At 43.8% G+C, this 17090-nt stretch overlaps 5 protein-coding genes across 13 annotated transcripts; 3 read left to right on the top strand and 2 right to left on the bottom strand.

The window, feature by feature from the left end:
• Positions 1–1932: 1932 nt before the first annotated feature.
• Positions 1933–3251, bottom strand: BCIN_03g01320 (hypothetical protein). Of its 5 annotated transcripts, none has more exons than XM_024691749.1 (3): positions 2453–3251; positions 2294–2393; positions 1933–2184 (listed from the first exon to the last, which is right to left on the bottom strand). In XM_024691749.1, exons 1-2 carry the CDS (start codon positions 2899–2901, stop codon positions 2378–2380), a joined length of 465 nt encoding a protein of 154 aa, XP_024547522.1. In that variant the 5' UTR covers positions 2902–3251; the 3' UTR covers positions 1933–2184; positions 2294–2377. The 5 variants fall into 5 exon arrangements, with proteins under 5 accessions (XP_024547522.1, XP_024547521.1, XP_024547523.1 ...); XM_024691751.1 differs by having other exon boundaries at positions 1933–2238; positions 2294–2315; XM_024691750.1 differs by lacking the exon at positions 2294–2393 and having other exon boundaries at positions 1933–2238.
• Positions 3252–3473: 222 nt separating this feature from the next.
• BCIN_03g01310 (hypothetical protein) lies at positions 3474–4683 on the bottom strand. 2 transcript variants are annotated; one of them, XM_024691745.1, is made up of 4 exons: positions 4639–4683; positions 4259–4488; positions 4087–4203; positions 3474–4003 (listed from the first exon to the last, which is right to left on the bottom strand). In XM_024691745.1, exons 3-4 carry the CDS (start codon positions 4159–4161, stop codon positions 3575–3577), a joined length of 504 nt encoding a protein of 167 aa, XP_024547517.1. In that variant the 5' UTR covers positions 4162–4203; positions 4259–4488; positions 4639–4683; the 3' UTR covers positions 3474–3574. The 2 variants fall into 2 exon arrangements, with proteins under 2 accessions (XP_024547517.1, XP_024547518.1); XM_024691746.1 differs by having other exon boundaries at positions 4087–4488.
• A 345-nt stretch (positions 4684–5028) lies between these two features.
• On the top strand, positions 5029–6398 carry BCIN_03g01300 (hypothetical protein). 4 transcript variants are annotated; one of them, XM_024691743.1, is made up of 3 exons: positions 5029–5446; positions 5558–5999; positions 6196–6398. In XM_024691743.1, exons 1-3 carry the CDS (start codon positions 5266–5268, stop codon positions 6203–6205), a joined length of 633 nt encoding a protein of 210 aa, XP_024547515.1. In that variant the 5' UTR covers positions 5029–5265; the 3' UTR covers positions 6206–6398. The 4 variants fall into 4 exon arrangements, with proteins under 4 accessions (XP_024547515.1, XP_024547514.1, XP_001559389.1 ...); XM_024691744.1 differs by having other exon boundaries at positions 6148–6398; XM_001559339.2 differs by having other exon boundaries at positions 5029–5999.
• A 1592-nt stretch (positions 6399–7990) lies between these two features.
• BCIN_03g01290 (hypothetical protein) lies at positions 7991–11431 on the top strand. Its single transcript, XM_001559340.2, has 2 exons — positions 7991–8480; positions 8684–11431. Exons 1-2 carry the CDS (start codon positions 8280–8282, stop codon positions 11027–11029), a joined length of 2547 nt encoding a protein of 848 aa, XP_001559390.1. The 5' UTR covers positions 7991–8279; the 3' UTR covers positions 11030–11431.
• A 1313-nt stretch (positions 11432–12744) lies between these two features.
• BCIN_03g01280 (hypothetical protein) lies at positions 12745–17063 on the top strand. The gene is made up of 3 exons (XM_001559342.2): positions 12745–16458; positions 16518–16691; positions 16752–17063. Exons 1-3 carry the CDS (start codon positions 12967–12969, stop codon positions 16875–16877), a joined length of 3792 nt encoding a protein of 1263 aa, XP_001559392.1. The 5' UTR covers positions 12745–12966; the 3' UTR covers positions 16878–17063.
• Positions 17064–17090: the final 27 nt, after the last annotated feature.

The following is a 17090-nucleotide window of genomic DNA, read 5'->3' as shown; positions in this document are numbered from 1 at the left end:
TGTCTGTGTGTGCAATTCCAGCCTAATGGACTTGACTGTGCTTATTTATGAAAAAATGGAAAAACAAAGTCAGTATCTTGAGTTGTGTACTAGTTGATGGTTGGAAATTAGATGTTAGAGAATTTCATCTAAAGATCAGACTGATGCTTGGAATTCTCATACTGACGAAGCATACAAAGAGATCAAAGCCCGATAACTAGGCGATATTCATTCACCATCATTTTATACTTCTACAAAATAATATCTAACGCTAATACCTCATGTTATCAGTGTGTACAACACTAGTGCCCGCGCGTATGTATTTATTCAAACTCAAAGACGACAACTTCTCTTTGCCTGTCTCTTCTAATACGTGCATCCAGAAACACGGACAAGTAACACAAATAGCTCGGCACCGCAACATGCAACTGCGACCCAATAGATCTGAAAGCTCTTAGTATTTTTATGGACACTGAGCCGCTCCAGTATACTATTGCGTTCAGTGATAGCAATTTCTATACAGCACTTGGCATTATTTACCAGGAAAGATGTGTTGGAACCAATACCTTGTTCGGTGATGGGGATATCGGGAGTGTAATGTTCTGGTTAACGAGTATTTATGATGCTGTAGAGGCTTTTAAAGATATACTTGGTGATGTGTAGGCAACTATGAAGGCTTGAGCGGCTATTATTTACATTCAAGAGTTGGAGACATTGCTTAGGAATTGTCTTGGAAAGATCTGGTTGCGTTATCGATTTTTCTTTTGCGGAGGGGTCAAGCAGCTAAATCAATAGCTAACAATAATTGCGTAACGTTTCCTGTGAGATCTTGAGCAGGAAGATCTCGGTGTATGTTATTTGATGATATTTTTCCCTATTATTGGTATGTTACCACAGGAGAGAGCAGAATACTACTGACGGAACCACCAAAATTTTGAGCCACAATGAGCATTAGCAAACTAGTGAAAATGACCTAAGGCCTATTCCCCTCCCCATGAATAAAGTGACTCAGTTACACTAGAGATCAGTGTGATATCGCAAACATAAATATTCGTATTACAAAGCATTAGATGAGCTAATCTAGAGATAGATCTCCTATTATATACCCTGCAAGTAATTAAGTCTAGACTTACACTTTGCTAAATCCGCATGAGACTTGAAGAGCAGAGATTACCGTAGGAAGGCATATACTCGAACAAGTGTAGGCCATCGATATTTCGATTTGGGTGAGATTCTTTCCCGCTAAAGATAGATCTACACATGTGCTTCTTTGAGAACTCGAAGCCGAACGATTCAAGGATGATTTTAGTTGATTCGTTTTCATGGCAGATGAGAGTCCAAGGCTAGTGGATATTGGGAAAGCGTAGGATAAGTGATGGCTACAATAATTTGATGGCAGAATTTCTAACCATTTGGATCCTATCTACAGCCATGGATCTTCATATGGTTAAATGAGATGCTAGGTCGGAGTTGTCGTACATTACCCAAAACCACGTGCACTATCTCCCCCTTCTCGCTATTTTGTCCATAGAACACCTACATAACATCTAAATCCAAGTTTCTTGCTGTAAATCAATATACATCGAAACATTTGGGGTCTGATTGACGCAGATTATCGAATACGCTAGAATTATGATGTTAGATATTCCATGACCCTGAACGAAACAACTTTCAGTGCGGAGTTGTAGGTGTGGCTGCCTTGGTGAGTTTGTATACTTTCAGTCTTCTTCACAGACCTTATACTTTGAAAGCAAAGTTCTTAAGTCCGATCTTGTTATCTACTTCTCAATAGTTACTTGCAGCAAGGATCGTTCCAACAAGATTCACTGAGCAATTTTTCTGTTGTAATCAATCCTCCGGGCGATTCACTCCGGATTCTCCCCTGAAGGTAGCGAAGGAATAGCACCAACGACGTCACACACTCATAGAATCATAAAACTACATCATCACACATGGTCATTTCATATAAATTCAAGAAAGTTTGGAAAAGTCATTCAGGCATTAAAATTCCCACTTTAGAGAATAGGTATATAATACGTGTGGAACATGTCGAAACCCGATCCCAATCTCCCATTCTCCCATTCTCCATGCACTCAAAAAACTCCTTCGAAACATCAGAATCCGGTCCTAACCTCCCATGTCCCACTCCGAAGAATCCAAAGATCCTATACCCAGCAACGAAAATATCGAAAAGCCAATTAGTTCCTAGGAAGAACTTGTTAGTAGCAATTTCTAACCAAGTTTCGTCCTCATGGAAGACTTTTCAGAATGTTAGATAAAATTTTCGAAGATAACGAAAGGTCGAAGATCATACAGTAAGCTGCGACTACATCAAGCTGCGATGGGGACGGACGACATTATTAACCGTTTCTGCAACAAAAACTCATGTAAGAGATCTTTATCCACCAGTATCCCTTGTACTAACGTCAGAACAGGAGGGGTTGAGAAAATAATAAAGGTGTTGTGAACTTACAATAGTGCCAATTCAAGATCACCATGGATCTTCGCTTTCAGCGTAATCTCGACCTCGAGATTCAAATCCAACCGTAACCTAAGTGTATCTTCCTTGTCGTCTCCCTTCTTTTCACCACCACCGCCACCTAGTACACCGCCAGCGACGTTACCAAGTGTGTTTCCGACTTGGCCGGCAGCCCCTCCGACGGTGTCACCAACTTGATCCAAAGGAACCATGTCACTGACACCACCAAGTGGTCCGCCTCCGCCACCTTGTTGCTTTTGCTTTTGCTTTGCCGGACGACGTGGGGGTGGTGCTTCTTCTTCTGATTCTTCATCGGAGGTATAATCATCGGAATCGGTCTCCGATTCGGATTCGGGCTCTGGCTGTCTCTTTTTGGGGGGAGCCTTCTTTCCTTTCGTGGCAGTCTTGGTGGCAGCAGCCTTTGGCTTGGCTTGACTCGCCATTGTCGAAGTAGAGCTCTACGAGAGAGACCTCCGTATCAAAAGGTGTTGGAAATAAATAAAAACGGAGATTGGATTATCCTGAAAGGATATAAAGAAAATGAGAATATGTTTGTTTGAATGAGGAGAAAGAGGATATGATTGACTCGAACCTGTGTTCTTTAAAAGAAAGACTGAGTGGATTTCTCGATAATCGAACCTGCTTGCGCTGATTCCACGTCATCATCATATTTGATGCAGACCCCCTTGCCGGCCAAAGCCGTTTTCTTGTTTTTCGGGGTAATAGCTCGTAGCTAATTTCTCCAGGTCCTTCTTTGGCAAGTTTTCACCAACCATGCAGTGTTAAAGTTGGCAAATTGCGAAACAACTTGTTCTGTGGCTGGGAAGAATATAGTGATCCTAGTGGGTCAGATACAAGCATTTACAGGCATTGCCTCGTTCGATTTTCCCCCATGTTCGATTGAAAGAGGCAAGATTTCGTCATATTGCATGTAAATTGATCGTTTTTTGAGTTATTGTACAGGATTAATCCTCCAAGAGTTCGAGTTTGACGAGTCTCACGCGTGTCTGTAACATGAGTATTTTGTTCTAGGCTGTACAGTGTGAATGGGAAGAGTTCGGATGGATATCATGAAATTTTCATTTTCTGTTATGTTATTTCCTAATGGTGAAATTATTAACCACCCTCCTTTTTCCTGTCGGCTGGTACTAGCTGACTATTCCATCCACACATCATCCGCCGGAGCAAACAAACTTCTTGGATTCTTTTTCCTGTGGGTAGACCAGAGAAGTCCCCATTTCTATCAAAATATATTTGCCATAATCCAGGCTCAACTTCCACTGCAACAAATCCTTCATCTTCTTCCAGCGTCAAATTCACTTCATCTTCTGACCATTCCCATGGGTGTGCTAAGTTGTCCACCGTATCTGCTCGCCCACCATAGCGTACCTCTAAAGTTTTTGAGTCGACGAATATCCAATTTAGCATCGGAGGATTGTCTTGAATCGTCGAAACCAAGCCATGCTCTTCGGTGCCTGGATACATGAAATAGTAACCACAAAATCGATGTCCTTCTTTCGGCGCATCTGGGTGGTTTAAGTACATCTGCAGATTGCTCAAAATCAGTATCTTTCTTCAATATTCACCACGGTATTGATGTAAGCACATAGGAACTCATGGCAACATACCCTGTTATCGCGTAGGACGACCTGTGATTCTTTTTCATGAGCAACCTTTCCATCCAAAGCAAAATTCGCCGTCATGAAAAACTTTGCCTTGTGCTTCTGGGCCAAATCTTCCTTCTTCTGAACATCTAATGCTTCAGCAGTGCCGATTACCGTCGGTATAGCATTTACTAACATCAAAAACAATGCCATCTCGTGATTTTCATCTGACTTGTTGTCCTCAAGGCTGGACGTTATCGTAAAATCGTATTATCGTAGTATTGTATGTTTTGTGGGAGTGGAAGTGGAAGTGGATACTGGAACAGTGTATAATTAATTGAATTCAGTGTTCGAAAGGTGCTGTGGGGACGGAAAATGTCGATTTAGTTGTTCACCAGCCACAACTTATCTCTTCATACCCCATGCCTAACAATGGATTAGCCCCTCACCATTTCAATCGAAAAATGATATCATGCGGATGAAGTCATAAGAGCCGAAAGGATCGTTTGTGTTAGCCTTGTGAAGGTAGCTATTATGGCAGTTTGAAGAACGAGGTATTAATGGCTGGTGGCTTACTTCTTGTGTAGCTTGAACAGCTACTGAGAGTGTATGAGTTTCCATACCTGAAAGACCCTGAAAAGCTTTAGGGCACAACAGGAAATGTTCAATTATTTACTATTGTTCTTCTTGCTCAAACACCATTTAGCCTTGATTTTGAAAAAATATGCGCCTCTAGACTCGGTGATTCGAATTGGTGGACGGATGGACTCGACCTTTTTGGTACAAGTAGCAGCCCTGTAGTTTTTCATGACCCACACACATATGTTGGTTTGTCAAACCCCACATTTATCACCAATATCCTTGCGATAAATCATCTATTCCAGGATTCTTGGCCTCCATTCTGTATCTTACACCTCTTACAGGGATAAGAATGAAGGCAGCGGTTATGTCATAGTTGAGTTGTTTGAAAGCTTGCTCCATAGAATCTGGCATGAATTTCCAAGTTTACATTTTTCGGCTTTCATATAAGACAAAACTACAACGGTGCTAAGTTAGATTTCTCCCGTATCTAATTTTGAAAGAAATTCTTGAGTCAATCAATACTCTTGACTCTTAGCTATATACCCTTTTTCTCACGTACACGAGTTCTTCTAAATCCTTCACTACATCACCTAAGTACATCCCATAAATCCACAAGACAATATGCCGCCAAAGGAAAGCACACCGATTGGTGGTAAAAAGGGAGCGCCAACTCCTGATGCCACCCCTGACAGAGACAACGAAGAAAATGAGCAAGTAGAGCAAGAAGAGGAAGCTCAAGATGAGGAACAAAACGAGGATGGGGAAGAGGAACAAGATGGAGAAGGAGAGGAAGAACAAGAAGGTACGGAGCAGAAGGCACAGGCATCAGTAGAAGATGAAAATGGAGGGGAACAAGCTGGCAGTGATGGAGAGGCAGAAACTGGTGCCGAAGCTACTGCTGACGAGAATGAAGGCGGCGAAGAAGCTCAAGACGAAGAGCCTGAAAAAGAAGTAGAAGAGAGCGAGGATACTGCCGTTCACAACGAACCCGAACCTGAACCTGAACCGGAAAAGAAAAAGAAGAAGCATCGCCGCCGTAAGGTCAAGGAGCCTGAGCCAGAAGAAGAGGAGGAAGAAGAGGAAGCCCCTGCACGCAAACCACGCCGTAAGAGGAGAGATCGTCCTCAATTCCTCGAACAAGATGGCGGAAACGATTATAAACAACAAATGCAAATGATGCAACAACAACACGAACAGCAAATGCAAATGATGCAAATGCAACAGCAACAGCAACAAGGTGGTGGTGCTGCAAAAGATCAAGGAAAGCAACCTTTGAAGTTGAGGTTAGACGTCAATCTCGAGATCGAGATTGAGTTGAAAGCCAAGATTCATGGTGATTTGACATTGGCATTATTGTACGTTCTATCCTATGTCCCATTACCCCTCACGCAGTTCCCCCCATCTATTTCATACGTAATCTTCAACCCTACTCAATGTAAATGTTGAGAACAAGTACCTCTCAACACGATTTACGAGCTCGGTCGAGCTGATTATTTTCAACAGGTCTTAAGCGCAAAAATTATCCGTTCTAACATCTATCGTGTTGCTTAGTTCTGGGTAGAGTGGAGAGCATGTTTGCTAGAAGCAATTCGATTTACCATGCGTTACATGGAGAGTTTTTCATACATTTCTTTGGTGTTACTGTATCTATTCGTGATGCGGGCTGCGGTGCTTTGGGTGTGGTGGGGTTCGGGATATTTGGATGATAATGAATGGCATTGTACTTTTAGATTTAATGATCAAAAATCTTGATATGGAATATTTCTGAGATGATTATGTCAACAGATATATATTAATTGAGGTGACTTGATGTACGATGTTAATAAGTATCAAAGATTTTTTTACCGTTATTGCACTCTTGTTAGATTGCTGGAATTATTGTTGATGTGTAGAGACATTATGTTACCGAAATACCGATAGCATTATCCGACAGGAACTAATTTTTTTTTATCACAGCATTCCATTTGCCCCAATCCATCTGAACCTTCAGTAATCTCTTAGCCTGAATCGTAATCACAATAGCGTGTACTAGCCTAACGGCACACGTCTTTTCCACGAGTCCCTCTAAATTAGCTTTGCTGTCAAAAAAAACTACTTGAGTCATGTCTCAAAGTATTTCGACAGTGAATTTGAAAGCAGTCTCGAGTTTTTTTAGTATCAAACCTCCGGAATTGCTCTGCCGTTCGTCTCTAGTTGGAAACTATCACGAACCGTCGCCTTTTTTCACGTAATTCAAAGAAAGGCTGTAATTAGAAGAAAGCTTCTACGCACCATAGAAGTTTTCACGCAATGAAGGAATCTCTGGACTTTTCTTTTTTTCACCCCGCCCTCGGCCTTGGATTCTTGTTATCTCGTGATTATGCGGCTTGCAGATTGTGTTCCCTCCCAACATAAGCAACTTAGGTAAAATGCAGCAAATTAGTTGGCAGATATCCGGATTGAAAACCAGAGACCGCTGGACCCTGTCGAATTTCCAACTTTTTCTACATTCTTTATGAAAACCATGGCTAATTGCTTCTTCGTATTGCCAACTTATTCCCTCTAATTGTAGGCTGTAGCACTGCACAACGCTCAAAATGTGAATAGGAGACTTTTAACGCTTTGTATCATGTTACTCAAATGCAAGAATTTTTGTGCATATGAAATCTCTCCGATTTGACTTGTTTTACAAAAACTTTGTTATTTTGAGTACGGTATCCGATTCTTGCATTTGAAAAAATTCAGAGTGAATATCTCCGATTTTATTGTCCGTTCGTGTGAAACATTTAGACGATTGGCGTTGCACTAATAAGACTGACGACAAGTCGGTTTTTCTAGCTTCATTTTTTCACGTGTTGCTATTCATAAAATGTGGCTGATGAGTGCAAGTATAGCCGCAGACTACTATCCTTGCTAGTTCCACATGAAGAAAATGTGGGCTACTTCATGTGTCAAATCTCGATGGAACATCAAAATCATCGAAGTGTCAAATAAGGTTATGCATGGAAATGTATCATTGATTTGTCAAATTTGCTCTGAGACAATCGAACACTTTATGATTCCTACTTAGCTGGATATCTTCGGTTGGTGCGCAATTTGTCTTGCCTATCGGACACGTTTATAACAACGACAAATCAAAGAGGGATCGATAATTTCTAGGACATCACAACAGGGCTTTGAATAACCCCCGTAGAATTGCTCCTATTTGATACTGTGGCGTGTAAGCTGAAGGATTGGGTCCAATTATCATCCTTAACCTACAAGGTTGCATGTATATGATGCAAGTTACTGTAGCCATCCACTCTGGGGCCAAACTTCCTTGTTCTACTCTGGGGAAGCCTGTAAGCTCTTGTAAAGTTGACGCAATGATGTATTCCAATCAGAACTTGGGTCATAGTTGGGCCCAGCCTTGGTTTTCGGGACACTTTGAAGACAGTGAGATCATTCCTTGCGCATCTAATTACTAAGATGAACACAACACTCAACTTTAGTGTTACACTACTAAAGCCTCTATATACCTGTGAAAGGCATCCGTCAAACTGTCTCCTCACTTTATTGTTCGTTATCAGTGGACGCTTCTAGTCAAGCAACGCACATCAAGCTACGATCCAAATTCCATACAATTCACATCATCTACAGCCGCAAGAATAGAAGAAATGGCAGACACACAAGAAGCTCCCAAGAAAGTCTTGAAGAAGACAAACAAAACTCCAATCAAGAAGAAGCCTTCAACTCCCAAAGCAGATACCTCTTCAGTACCTAGTGAGAAGCCATCAGTTCCAAGTACACCAACAGCAAGTGTTCCAAAAGATACCAGCGATGTAACGAAATCCGCAAAGCAGGGCTCTACCACCAAAGTAAGTTTCCTGCTCTGGCTTATCTGGCTTCTTTCGCCTACTGTTATACTCCTCTTTGTTTCTGGACAAAATTCCTGGCCTTTACCTCTGGTTCAACCTAAAGGAAGACTTTATCAAAGGGATGAGAAGGAAAGCAAGAGGAAGAAAGAAAGGCTGAAAGAATATTCAATTCAAGTCAGAAGGCTAACATTAAAACAACGTAGGCCAAGAAATTCGCACCTAAACTACCAGCAACACCACCAGCTGACAAAAATATACCACACCCTGAAGTGACATCTCCTTCGCCAGCGCCAAAGTCTCAAAGCAAGCCGAAGATTAAGAAATTCAAGAAGCCGGTAGAGAAGCCTGAGCCAGTTCCTGAACCGGAAGAACAAGAGAAAGACGGCGAGCAAGACGACAACGATGAATCTGAGAAGGAGGAACCCCAGCCTGAGAAGCCAAAATCTAAGCCGAAGAAATTCTCAAAGGCTAAGAAATCCGAGCCAGAGCCTCAGCCTGAACAAGACGAACCAGAGCACGATGAGGAAGCAGATAATGAGCCTGAGCAGGAGGAAGAGCCTGAGCCAAAGAAGGAGGCCTCTCGACCAAAGAAATTTTCGAAAACCAAGAAATCTGAACCGAAGCCAGAGCCTGAAGAGCAAGATCAGGAATCTGAAGCCGAACCTGAAGCTGAACAGGAAGAGCCAGAGAAGGTAGAACAAAAGGAGGAAGCACCTCGACCAAAGAAGTTTTCGAAGACCAAGAAACCTGAACCAAAGCCAGAGCCTGAAGAGCCTGAAGAGCAAGAGCAAGAGCAAGAATCTGAAGCCGAGCCTGAAGCTGAGAAAGAAGAGGCAGAGAAGGTAGAAAAGAAGGAAGCACCTCGACCAAAGAAATTCTCAAAGACGAAAAAGTCCCAACCCAAGCCAGAACCTCAGAATGAAAACGAAGAGTCTGAGGTTGAGGCTGAACAGGAAAAACCAATCAAGGCAGATAAAAAGGAGGAACATGACGAAGGCATCGAAATGGCAGATGGTGAGGAAGATGATGAAGACAATGAAGATCAATTTGAACATGAGGGTGAAGTTGACGACGTTTCGGATGTCCAAGATGACCAGGAACAAGATGTCAGTGATGAAGAAGAGGATGAGGAAGAAGGAGATGATGAAGATGATGAGAACGATGATGAGGAAGAGGAGGAAAATGAATTAGCTGAAGCTATTCCTGATGTTCAACCGGATGTTATTACCTCAGCAGCTCCTATCCCAGATGACTTCAAAGAAAGTATCAAGCCCCTCAAGTCGGTAAATAAGTCTGAGCCTACCAAACAAGTCACAAAGTCTGTCGAAGACGCAAAAGACTCGGTCCCAGAGCCTGCAAAGGAAGCTGATAAACGACCAAAGAAATTCTTAAGCAAGGCTTCCAAGGCCGCCCAAAAAGGTCAAGGTCAAGTCAATGGTGTTGCAAACGACAGCTCCAAGAAGGCACAAGACACTGTCAATAGTGCACCTGGTGCTGATCAAGCCAAGAACACTGCGTCTGGCGCAACTGACAAAGCCAAAGATGTTGGAGATGAAGCATCTAAAGCAACCGAGGGAGGAGTTGATAAAGTCAAAGGTTCTGCTGGACAAGTTCCAGACGCTGACCAAGCCACCAATGCTGTTGATGGGGCAACTTCCAAGGCTCAAGATTTGGCGTCAAAGGCAAAGGACAATGTTGAAAACGCTACCGGCGATATCAAAAAAGCTACACAAGACAAAACAGATGAAGCATCCAAGCTCGATAGAGATGCTGGTGACAAGATCAATGGTGTTGCAGATGATGTGAGGGGCAAAGCTTCAAGTACAACCGATGGTGCAAAAGATAAAATTGACGATACCAAATCACAAGTTAACGGAGTCGCCGGAGATGCTAAAGACAAAGTCGGAAGTGCCAAAGATGATACACAAGAGAAACTTGGCAATGTCAAAGATACTGCTGAGGAGAAGCTTGATGGTGTCAAGGGCTCAACTGATGATGCCAAGGGTGGCTCACCATTTACAGATGATGTCCAACAAACCATAGGTGACAGTAGCGAGAAAGCTAAGGGTGCATTGGGAGGAATCCCTGGCACTGATAAGGCTACCGACGCTGTGAATGGAGTCAAGGATCAAGCTGAGGGCGCGACAGACACTGCCAAAGACGTTCAAGTTAACATTCCAAACATTAATGACATTGTCGGCAAGAGTATATCTGTTATCAAAGACGGATACCTCTTTGATGACCAAGGAAATGTCATTGGCCAAGCTACTTCCAACTTTTCAGGCAAGGCAATTGGTTCTTTCAAATCTAAGGAGCTGGAGGCCAGAGCAACACATCAAGTTCAGTCTATCGGTAATATTGAGAAACCAAAAGTCGATGGCCCATCATTTGGAGCTTTAGGATCTATGTCCGGAACATCAGGTCAGAATGCAGATGCTGGTGCTGCAAGTAGTCCAAGTGAAATTTTCTTGGATGTCAAGAGCACAAATGAGGGGATTAGTTTGCAAATTAGAATTCCTACTGCGTTCATGATGAGACCTGGTAATTGAGGTCGGCGCTATGGTTATGGTAGGGTAATATTTTTTTTTGGAATGGACGGATATTTCAGGTCAGGTGGTAATGAGAATGGATGGATTGGTACTTGGATGGTTCGGTATGGTTTAGGTTATTTAAGTTTGTGTTTCATTAGTTACTTCAGCACACGGAATTTGTGATTCAAAAGCCAGCGTGTTATTTCAGCGTTGAATATCTATGTATATGTATCTTTAGCGTTTTACTCAATAAAGAGATTGATAATCTTCATGTCTTGGTCTAACCTTCTAAAATAACTTAAAACTCGCATTCTTGCTGGAATTATGGGCTTGATCTAGTTCTAGTCCAGTGAACAAGATGATGGAAAGTCCATGTATTCTTCTCCACTCAACACCAATTATTGTTACTGCTCCTCTACATTTGAAAAAAAATTCATTTTTTATTTAGTTTTGAATCGCTGCATCTAGAGACTTAAAAGATCTTGGTGATCCTTGCAAAAAGAACTACGCCGAGAGATCACGAGACTATGAACAAGAGAAAATGAAGCACGAAATACGCAGATATTTGACACAATACGAGAATCAGATTCATCTAAGAAACAAGGCAATCATGAAGGAAGGAGGCATGTGCAAAACTCGCTCACCCAATAAATCACCCCACGACGCACCACCTAAATCTTGAATCTTCAAAGTGCTTACCCATCCAAAAGGAATTCAAATGATGTAACCAACCAGAATCACAAAAAATGATTTCCAGGCATAAATCCTGTTACCGAGTCGAGTCTATAAAAACAAGAACATTGTCGCTTCGACCCGAAATGAAGGGGAAGGCCTAACCGAAGAGTACCCACCAATCTGCATGTGGCGAGTGCTTTGCGCGGCACGGCCCAACTAAATCTGGTCTAGTGATGTAATCTCCGCGATATTAATATATCGCACGCGTCTTAATGGTTATAACCACGACACGCATTTTTGATAACAGGAAATATTCCTTGCAATGTGGCTAATGAAGGACGGAGCGATTAACCGTTTCGTGTCAGAATACTCAGTGGATCCAGGGGCTCGAATCCAATGGAGAAGTGGAGACACTCTTTCAAACCAAGAAAAGAAAATTTGTGGCTTGATGCTGGTGGCGTCTGAACTTCGAGGGAGATGTCTCCTGCAGCTCGCCTTCCTTGTACTTTACGTACTCTATTGAGTGGGACAACGCGGTCTGAGGATTGAAAATTCGGTTCCTGGAGATGCGATTAGGATGGCCATTCGGGGCTAGAACTCGCTGGATTGTAGAGTTCCGTTACTTGGTTGTAAAACTGGGGGAAGCTTTGAACTTCTTAGATATTGCATGCATCATTAGTTTGATGTCATGTTGATTTCAGGAGAGCCCCAGGGTTACGAGTCCATGATCTTTTCAGGGTTGCTTTTTGACCATACCAAGAAAAAGTGTGTAACCACTTTTTTTAGCAAATCCATTGTCGATCAAAGGTAGTCTACCGATTCGCGATGCATCAGGATTTTCGAGGACAATGTCGCGGGGTGGTACAAAATAAGCCGACCAATGACGAGCAAGTGACGACCTCCACTACAATGCCATGACGCAAATTGCCAGGAAAGATGCGGCCTTCCAGCTTCGAGGAATTTCAACATGGTGTGGCTCACCATCCTAGACATTTCGATCTATCAGCTCCAAGTGGCTGACGTAGAGAGCCTGGAAGCTGATACTGTGCAGCATCATAGCTCCCAAGCTGTGACGTACTTACATCATAGGCAAGCTATCCAAGCTCCTTTGCTTCCAAGTAAACCGGAAATTAGCAGTCTGATATTCCAATACAAGAAGAGCTCACGGGTTCTGTACGAAGCCTATCTTTTTTTCTGCATGACCACTATTTTTGAATAAACAGTACAATACTATAAACACAAACATTATTACCATTTACAAAGATACCCAAAAATCGATAATGACAGACACCGAATCCTCCCCAAAGCAAACGTTGAAAACTCCCAAGAGCGCATCAAAGACACCAAAAACTCCAACCAAGAATCCTGCAAAATCACCTGCACCAAAGAGTGTTAAGAAGAACGTTCCAAAAGCTCCATCAACACCAGAGCCAGTACAAACCCGTTCAGAACCTCCCGATTCTCCAGAAAGAATGGCTCCATCAGCCATTTCAGACAACGAGGATCACCTCACCAATGGAGAGCAAGAGGAGTACGAGGAAGATGATGAAGGAACCGAGGAGAACGGTGTTGCAGAGGGAGAAGAGGAAGGAAGAGAAGAAGATGACGAGGAAGCTCCAGTAGAAGAGGAGGAAGAACTTACTGAGCGTGATCCAAATGAGGATTCTCGTAATGTGGGAGAGGCCACAGACAAGGCTTCTCATGCTTCAGATGAGAAGGAAGTTGATGGTGTTCTCAATGGTACCCAAGAGAAGGCCACCGAGGCAGGTGACAGTGCTAAGGATAAGGTTTCAGAGACTGGCAAAGATGCCAAGGAAACTACCGAATCTAAGGCTGGAGATGCTAAGAAAACCACCGACTCAAAGGCTAAAGATGCTAAGGAAGCCACCGCATCGAAGGCTGGAGATGTCAAGGACACTCTCGAATCAAAAGCTGGCGATGTCAAGGAGACTGCTGAGGACACTGGCAAAGAGGCCAGTGCAGTCGCAGAGGATACCGAAGCTGCTGGAAAGGTTAATGAGAAGGGTCAAGTCATTGACGACGATGGAAACGTCATTGGCAAAGTTAACGAAACCGATATCGACGCATCAAAACTCAAGGACAGCATTGTCAACGAGGAAGGAGATGTCTTGGACAAGGAAGGCCAAATCATCGGATCTGCAGACCCAATCGATGATGCCGAAGATGCTCTAGAAGAGGTTGCCGATGGTGCAAAGTCACCAGCTGACAGCGCAAAATCGGGCCTCGAAGGAGAGAAGCCAGATCTTAAAGATGCCACCGAGGGTGCCAAAGACCAAGTTAAAGATACCAAATCCAAAGCCGAAGATGCTGTCTCGAAACCAGACGCCGATCCAGTTGAAGAGCCAATCATCCCACAATCCAAACTCAAGGGTCCATTCGAGATCCAAGAGTCTGGTGAGATTCTCGATGCCGATAAAAAGGCAATTGGCAAACTTCAGGATGATGTCGATCTCAAATCTTTGGTCGGCAAGAAAGGTGTCAATGTTGATGATGAGGGTAACCTTGTCGGAGAGAATGGCACCATTATTGGAAAAGTTGATTTACTTCCAGTTGATCAACTCCCCATTCCAGAGAGTGTCAGAGAGCAAATCTTGAACGTTGGTGTCGCAGGAGGCGCTAGCCAACTAGGAAGCAAGCTTGGCTCCAAGGTCGAAGGCTCCAAGGCCGATCTTGGTTCCAAGGCAGATCTCGAATCCCAGGTTCCAGAAGGCGAGGGCGCCAAGGAAGGTGTTGAAGGCGCTGTCGAACAAGGAAAGGAAGGTCTCGAGGGTGCAACAGACGAAGCTAAAGCAAATGTCGAAGGCGCCACCGATGAGGCTAAAGATACTGCCGAAGACGCAAAAGAGGAAGCCGACTCCAACATTCCACCGGTCTCCATTCTCGAGGGTCTCAAAGTCAACAAGGCTGGAAAGATTGTCGATCGTGATGGAAACCCAGTTGGTCAACTTGTCGAAGGTGATGCCAAGAAACTTGCTGGCAAGAAGTGCGACAAGGAAGGAAAGATCTACAACGATACCGGTAAAGTAATTGGCCGTGCCGAACCTCTCCCAGAAGCCGAAGAGAACGGATCATCACCATTTGAAGACTTCGCTGGTGCAATTGTCGAGAAATCCGGCAAGATCGTTTACGAGGGCCAAGTAATTGGTCAAGTTGTTGAGGGTGATGTCAAGAAGATGGTCGGAAAGACTGTTGATGAGGATGGTGACATCGTTGACAAGAATGGCAACGTCATTGGAAAGGCAGAGCGCACTGAAGAAGAGCCAGAGCCAGAGGCTGAAGGACCAGATTACTCTGTCCTCTTCGACAAGAAGGTAAACAAGCTCGGAAATGTCACTGATGACTCTGGTCGTGTTGTTGGTCGCATCATTCAAGGTGCTTTGAAAAACATGATCGGTCGTCGATGTGACAAGGACGGTGCTATCTGGGGTGACAGCGGAAAGAAGATTGGTCAAGCTGAGCCAATTCCAGAAGCAGAGAAGGAAGAACTCAAAGAGCCAGCACCATTCGAGGATTTCCCAGATGCCACTGTTGAGTCCAACGGTGATGTTGTTCACAATGGCGAGGTCATTGGCAAGGTCATTGAAGGTGATGCCAAGAAACTCAAGGGCAAGAAGGTTGACGCAGATGGAGATATCTTGTCTGCTAGCGGCAACGTTCTTGGTAAGGCTGAGAGATGGGAAGCCCCTGAAGCCGAACCAGAGCCAGAGGTCGACAACTCTTCCTTGGCTGGAAAGCGTGTCAACAAAGCCGGTAACGTTGTCAACAAATCTGGAGAGATCTATGGTCGCGTTGTTGAAGGTGATATCAAGCAACTCGCTGGTAAAATGTGCGATAAGCAAGGTTTTGTCAGAAACGAGGGAGGGGACATCATTGGAAAGTGTGAGGTTGTTCCAGAGGGAGACCGTGAAGGTTTGAAGGAAGGTCCTTTCACAGACTTTGACGGTTGCACTGTCAACAAAGAAGGCAAGGTTGTTACCTCATCTGGAGAAGTCGTTGGTCGATTGATCTCTGGCGATGCCAACGTTCTCTTCGGTCGTGCTGTCGATGATGATGGCGAGGTTGTCGACAAGAACGGTAACGTGCTTGGTAGAGCTGAGAGATGGCAAGAGGAGGAAGTCAAGAAGGATGTCAGCCCAATGTCTGGCCGCAAAGTCAACAAGGAGGGCAATGTTGTTGATGAGAACGGTGATGTCATTGGTAAATTGACATCTGGTGAGCTTAAACTCTGCACAGGCAAGAAGATTGACGACGATGGAGATGTTGTCGACCAAAAAGGTAACTCACTCGGGCACGTGACTCTCCTCGAGGACATCGTTGAAGATGAACCGGAGCCAGAGCCAGAAGCCGAGCCAGAGCCAGAACCAGAACCAGAGGTGGAAGAGCCTGAGGCCGAGCCAGAGGAGACTGAAGAAGAGAGGAAGAAGAGAGAAGAAGCTGCACTCGATGAGAAGATCTGTGGTCAGATGACTTACTGCGTCGAAGATGCTCTTGGCAAGATCAAGCCAGTTCTGAAACAGATCATCTCACACATCGACAAAGCCGAGCGTACACCAAAGGACGATCTTGATGAAGAGGACCTTGTCAACAAGGTCAAGCCATTGATCGAAGAAGGTGGTCGTATCCTTTCTGAGGCTAACTCCTCTATCCGTGCTCTTGACCCCGGTGGAAGACTTGCTTCTCAAGCCAAGGCTAAGACAGCAGCTCACGAAGCTACTCCAGCAGAGTATCATCTAGCTGATTGTCTCAAAGAGGTATGTTGTCTATTCTTGATACGCTTATTACATGAACATTGACTAACCATTATTCATAGCTTACCGGCACTGTCTCTGAGACCATCGAGAATGCCAAGAGAAAGATTGAAGGCATGCCACACGCCAAGAAAGAAATCAACCCTCTATGGAACCTTCTTTCAGAGCCACTTGCTCAAATTCTTGCCGCTGTCGGCTTGCTTTTGAGTGGTGTTCTCGGATTAGTTGGTAAATTGGTATGTTATCACGTGAACTCATTTACCCCTTTCCTCAACAAATGCTAACAAATTTTACAGCTCAGTGGACTCGGTCTTGGAGGCTTGCTTGACAACCTTCTCGGAGGTCTTGGTCTTAAGGGACTGTTGAACGGTCTTGGACTTGGAATGGTAGTTGATTCCATCACTGGCAAGAAGAAGAAATAAATGATTTGACGAATTTTACGAGCATTTTGCTTTACAGATTACTTCAAAGTGTATATGTATTTTATAGCGGTCTTGGATATTGGAAATGTCTGTCTGTAATTTCTTTTATCTTTTAATGTTTAGCGGACCTCTTGGTTCTTCCTGTACTTTAGCAAAAATTTACAATGATGTTCAAAATATTTGTCATGGATTCATTACTGGTGATTTTAACGC

The sequence above is a fragment of the Botrytis cinerea genome, chromosome 3 (genome assembly GCF_000143535.2).
Source record: "Botrytis cinerea B05.10 chromosome 3, complete sequence".
In the NCBI taxonomy this organism is placed as follows: domain Eukaryota; kingdom Fungi; phylum Ascomycota; class Leotiomycetes; order Helotiales; family Sclerotiniaceae; genus Botrytis; species Botrytis cinerea.
The sequence above is the reverse complement of the archived record's forward strand: the minus strand, read 5'-3'. Positions and strand labels throughout refer to the sequence as shown.

Excerpts from the sequence above, each read along its gene's own strand:
- BCIN_03g01320 (XM_024691749.1), bottom strand. The coding sequence starts at position 2,901 with ATGGCGAGTCAAGCCAAGCCAAAGGCTGCTGCCACCAAGACTGCCACG.
- BCIN_03g01310 (XM_024691746.1), bottom strand. The coding sequence starts at position 4,275 with ATGGCATTGTTTTTGATGTTAGTAAATGCTATACCGACGGTAATCGGC. Across the intron at positions 4,004-4,086 it reads TCGTCCTACGCGATAACAGG|ATGTACTTAAACCACCCAGA; the intron begins GTATGTTGCCAT and ends AGCAATCTGCAG.
- BCIN_03g01300 (XM_001559339.2), top strand. The coding sequence starts at position 5,266 with ATGCCGCCAAAGGAAAGCACACCGATTGGTGGTAAAAAGGGAGCGCCA.
- BCIN_03g01290 (XM_001559340.2), top strand. The coding sequence starts at position 8,280 with ATGGCAGACACACAAGAAGCTCCCAAGAAAGTCTTGAAGAAGACAAAC. Across the intron at positions 8,481-8,683 it reads AGCAGGGCTCTACCACCAAA|GCCAAGAAATTCGCACCTAA; the intron begins GTAAGTTTCCTG and ends AAAACAACGTAG.
- BCIN_03g01280 (XM_001559342.2), top strand. The coding sequence starts at position 12,967 with ATGACAGACACCGAATCCTCCCCAAAGCAAACGTTGAAAACTCCCAAG. Across the intron at positions 16,459-16,517 it reads TAGCTGATTGTCTCAAAGAG|CTTACCGGCACTGTCTCTGA; the intron begins GTATGTTGTCTA and ends CATTATTCATAG. Across the intron at positions 16,692-16,751 it reads TCGGATTAGTTGGTAAATTG|CTCAGTGGACTCGGTCTTGG; the intron begins GTATGTTATCAC and ends CAAATTTTACAG.